The 5,405-nt window shown below is 37.1% G+C and overlaps 1 protein-coding gene across 1 annotated transcript; it reads right to left on the bottom strand.

The window, feature by feature from the left end:
• Nucleotides 1–1,538: 1,538 nt before the first annotated feature.
• On the bottom strand, nt 1,539–2,465 carry LOC126058396 (olfactory receptor 140-like). Its single transcript, XM_049853479.1, has one exon. It carries the CDS (start codon nt 2,463–2,465, stop codon nt 1,539–1,541), a length of 927 nt encoding a protein of 308 aa, XP_049709436.1.
• Nucleotides 2,466–5,405: the final 2,940 nt, after the last annotated feature.

Here is a 5,405-nt window from a genome sequence, read left to right as displayed (position 1 = left end):
GCAAAGAATGTTAAATATACCATGGACTGCCAAAAGAATGAACAAATCTGTCTTGGAAGAAGTACAGCTAGAATGCTCCTTAGAAAACAGGATGGCGAGACTGCATTTTACATACTTTGGACATGTTGTCAGGAGGGATCAGTCCCTGGAGAAGCATATCATGCTTGGTAAAGTAGAAGGTCAGCAGAAAAGAGAAAGACCCTCAACAATATGCATTGATACAGTGGCTGCAACAGTGGGCTCAAGCATAACAACAGTTGTAAGGATGGCGCAGGACCGGGTGGTGATTCGTTCTGTGGTACTTAGGGTAGCTACGAGTCAGAGCTGACTTGACAGCACCTAACAACAACATAGTAACGTAGAACGACCTGCATAAAAAAGCATTATTGCTGGAAAATATTGCTACATGAGAAAAATATCTGCAACAAATTTGATGTAATTTTTCCTGGAGGACAAATTGAATCATTAGGACTGAAAGTAAATTTCTTATACAGAGACGTAAACATACCACAGAAAGTATATTTTATTTGCAAAGAGAATATGACTGAGATATAGAAGTTCTGGATTTAAATTCTGTACCTGAGATCTTAGATGTCTGACCTGAGGCAACTAAATTAACTAAACCTCTTTTAGCTTCAATTTGCTTCTCTGTAAGATGGGCATATACTGAGGCTACTAATTGAGTACATAGATGAAATGACCTAACATTCATTTAATGTAAATACATTTACAGAGCAATAGCTTTGGAACCTTACTGTAAATCTTTGTGTTGAGATTAAATTAAAAAAAAAAAAAATGTTTACCTTCATTGTTTCAGATGGCTCCTCAAGTCTTGGTAAGAAAAAAAAGTCCTTTACAGTCATGAAAAACTGCATGCTACATCACATTTGAGAAAATAAGATCAAATTAAAGGTAAATTCAAAATGTCTGGCTTATATTTTGTGCTGAAAAAAATTTAGAAACATGATACGAATTGTTTCTTCTATTAGCGCCTCTTGTTTTTCTTGGTAGATTAGTGGTGAACAACAACAACAACAACAAATCGGCAGTGGTTCTTTCATTCCCAGCTGTCTATCCTCCCCCCCCCGCTCCCATATATCCAAGAACTTCTTTTCTCTTTTTTGCTTACTGCAGGCAAAACCAAATACACACACACACACACACAAAAAGAAGTCCTGAGACCAAGGTGCTGTGGAAAAGCCAATTTCACCCAAGTAACATACGATTGAAGAATTTCATAAAATAGTAGTGAGACTGGAGCAAAGTGTACTCTAGAATCACCAAACAAGGGACTTGCAGTCCTTTCTCTGATGTATATCCTGAATGTATGCACAATGAGCATTGGAATAAAGTACATGAAAAACTATCAAAAGCACCTATCAAAGGGCCTAACCACCATCAAATGCTCAATAAATGTTAGTTTCTGGGCCTTGTTTTGATCAGTGATCTGCAAAACTTGAAAATCCTCTTTCACAGTTTACCACAGATATGATCCTTCCTATCTATTTACATCATCACTTTCTGGCATAATGAACAACCTAAGCTACGCTTGTCTTCAAAAAACTTCTCATGGCATTTTTTACCTCTGTGTTTCTCACTGTATAAATGATAGGGTTTAACATGGGGGTGAGGACTGCAAAAAAGACAGTTACCAACTTGTCCACTGGATAGGTGGTCACGGGACGCATGTAAGTGAATATACAGGGCACAAAGAAAAGTACAACTACAGTAAAATGGGAGCCACAGGTGGAGAGGGCTTTGTGTTGCCCTTCAGAGCCATGGGACTTCAGGGAGCATAGGATGACTATGTAGGAGATGAGTAGCATGGAAAAAATGAGCAAGCACATGGCCCCACTGTTGGCAGCCACCACCATTCCAAGTATATAGCTGTCTCTGCAGGCAAGCTTCAGCAGTGGGAAGAGGTCACACATGAAATGGTCAATGGTATTGGGGCCGCAGAAGGGCAAGTTGATCACGAAGAGAATCTTCACTGTGGCATGAAGGATCCCACCAATCCAGGCCGCAACCACCAGGAGGTGGCAGAGTCCCTGTCGCATGATGGTAGTGTAGTACAGGGGCTTGCAGATGGCAACATAGTGGTCATAGGCCATGACAATGAGGAGGATGATCTCTGACCCTCCCAGGAAGTGTTCCACAAAGAGCTGAGCCAGGCAGCTGCCCAATGAGATGGTTCTCCTCTGGTAGAGCAGGTCAACGATCATTTTGGGGGTGGTGACGGAGGTGTAAGAGGCATCTATAAAGGACAAGTACGTGAGAAAGAAGTACATGGGAGCCAAAAGTGTGGGGCTGAAGGAGATGGTGATGACAATAAGCAGATTGGTCAGCACAGTAAATAGGAAAATGTACAAAAAGACAATGAAAAGTATTTTCTGCAAGTGTGGATGCTGTGTGTGTCCCAGGAGAATAAATTCAGTCACATTGTTGGGAGGCATGAGACGATCCATTAAGGGAATGATGTCTTTCTGAGACCTGAATTACCTGCAAAAAGATAAAGAAAGATACCTAATTAATGGTGAAAGGGTTATAGTTTGAATTTCACAATATACAAATAGGGTAGTTGCCATAATTATGCAGCTTGTCCTTAGCACCCTTCACCACGGTAACTGGTTCAATTATTCTTTCCTGCTTCCTCCATGTGCTTTCTCCTTATTTTCAGAGACACCTGATCAACTATAAAGCATCTTCTATAGGGCAACAACTGATGTGTAATTTACTGAGAAAATACTCGGCAATATACATGAGGGGAACTGGATTCTCATCCTGCTTCTGCCTCCGTGTGACTTTGCTAAGTCCTTTCCCTACGCTTCTGAGCCCTCCTCTGCACCTGGGAGCTTAGTAATCGTAACTGTGAAATGTATCCTGGGATCTTCTAAGTACTGCACACAGGTAAGAGTTATTCCTTCTTCCAGGAGAATTTGCATTCGAGCCCCCAGTTCTAACTGCAGAATGAAAGACATTATTGTCTCCTGGTCAAGAAATATCTATCATAAGGTGACAGATTAGGGAATTTTGTAACCAGTTGGAAACACCCACCACAAAACATATGCTCTTCATGTCTGTTTCCTTGCTGTGCCTACTAAAGTGTCAAAGAATGTCTGCAGTGTCTGGCACTTATCAAGTGATGAACGCTTGGTGAATTGACACACTTTCTATACAACCCTGTGTAAGAATACACATGCTTTGCCAGTCTGTAAACCTAGGAACCCAAGTGCTCTCGTCCTTCCACTCTGTTTATTACTACTCTCTATGAGAAAAATAAACTTTTGGAAGGTAGTTGCATTCCAGTTTGATGTTTCCAGCAAATTTTGTGGGGTGAGTTGAAAATATTAATTGGCTCTAGGAAACAGCATATTACCAGATCATTGACTGTCAAGATAGTTATAATTTTGGCTCATTAATACTGTTTATTTTATAAAATTATATTGCAATGTAATTTAACTTAGTTCCACTCAGTAAAATTACAGCCTTAATAAAATCAGATAAAACGACCAACCAACCAAACCTCTTGGATAAGTTTTCAGTCCACGAAGCTCTATCAAGAAAAGGGAATCCTTATTTCCAAAGTTTTAAGAATAGAATTTTAAGTTGGAGAAGAGAAAGAAATATATTTTTGGTAAGATAAATAAAATATTGAATATATATGAATATATACATGCATATATATATAATATATGTACATACAAACCTATAAAATCTACTTATTACATGTTCACTCATTCAATAGATATTTATTAGACTCTCATTATGTGCATTAATATATGTGTTTGACTACATGAAGTCATGAAAAAAGTCCTTGTTACTGTTTTAGTGATACCTCTCCCTAGCACTTTATTAGCAAAGAGCAATGGCTCATCCATCCATGAGATGAATGATCCTCCTATGTCTTTTGTGCTCCTGCTATACGAATTCTTATGCCTTCTTCTCCCATCCTGCCCAGCAGGTCCATCATCCATCACTCTTAGTTACAAGATTTTGCATTATTTATAAAGCGAGGATAATCATCCCATATTTGGAAGCATAAAGTTCCCAGAGAAAAGAAAAGGGAAAATATAAAGTAAAATTTATTCTGTAAAAATTATGTATTTTCTTTTCAAAGATAATCAGGTAAAGGGCTTTTATTTTTTAATTAGCCAAGATGAAAATCTTACACCTATGTGAAAACACAGTGCAGCAGCTTCTCTGCAATTTCCTTATTGCGAAGTGGACTCCCCCCAAAAGAGTAAAATGTACATAATGGAAAAATCAGGCATTATGTATAAAAAGTAGTTTAAAAATAGCTATGAAGAAATAGAAATCACTGCCTTTTTTATTTGGTGCAATAATCTCCTAGGAATAATTTTTTTTTTTTTTTACGAATAAACCCTTGAAAACATTTTAAAAGGAGAAAAATTGTTATGTACAAATATGTTCAACACAATTATTAATAAACCAATAAAAAATAAAACTGTATGACATGTGCAGCATTAGAAAAACGGTGAGGCCAAATATTTTGCATTTCATGGAATGGTGTATAACTTTTAAAAGGGATTTTTTTTTTTTTTAAGAATTGTGTAATGTCATAGGAAAACTCTTCTCATCATTTAAGTGGGACAATTTGCATCTGAATTTGGACATCTAATTTGATTCTAACTAATTTAAATATATTTCAATTGAAAGAAAGGAAAATAATTTGAAATGTTGTTATTTGGTTGTGGGAGGCGGGGTGGAAGGTGACCATACAGTTTTAAGGTCCGTTTAAATCTGAGATTCTATAATTATATTCTTTTCTCAAAAAAAAAAAAAAAAATTCTCACCTATGAACTTATCTGACACAGCTTCATGCCCAGGGCCCCAAGCCACTGTTAAATCACCCAGACAGAAATAAGAAATAAGTAAAGTTGTAAGATTTAAAGTGCCAATAGCTCAGCTACAATAAATCTCTTTGCTGATTTATAAATGGCACCTTTGAATAATGCCTTTCTCTTGAGGCTTAAAAATGTTACTACATATCCTATTTGCAGGCAACTTCTCTGAAGTTTCTTAACTGTAGCTAATGAGACCTCAGGAGTATTTCATCATCATTAGCAGAACTTGCCAACCACCCAATTATTTCCAGTTACCTAACTGAACATCAGAGAACTTTTATAAGAATCCATCTTTAATTTTTAAATTCTTCCCTAAGTCTACAAGAAGAAAAATCACATGACAAGAGAAAAAAATGAGTTGACCACTTAAGAATAAATGAAAAGATATTAGAATCTGGATATTTTGATAACAAATTAGCTTAGTGGGCAGTTTCTAGGTGTTTGGCATTATATAAACAGCTGCTATCTTAGTTATCTAGAAATGCCACAAGTGGAGAGCCTCAACAAAGAGAAATTTATTCTCTCCTAGTCTAGGAGGAT

The sequence above is a fragment of the Elephas maximus genome, chromosome 14 (genome assembly GCF_024166365.1).
Source record: "Elephas maximus indicus isolate mEleMax1 chromosome 14, mEleMax1 primary haplotype, whole genome shotgun sequence".
Classification (NCBI taxonomy): domain Eukaryota; kingdom Metazoa; phylum Chordata; class Mammalia; order Proboscidea; family Elephantidae; genus Elephas; species Elephas maximus.
Note: the sequence above shows the minus strand (reverse complement) of the source record. Positions and strands in the feature narration are given on the sequence as shown.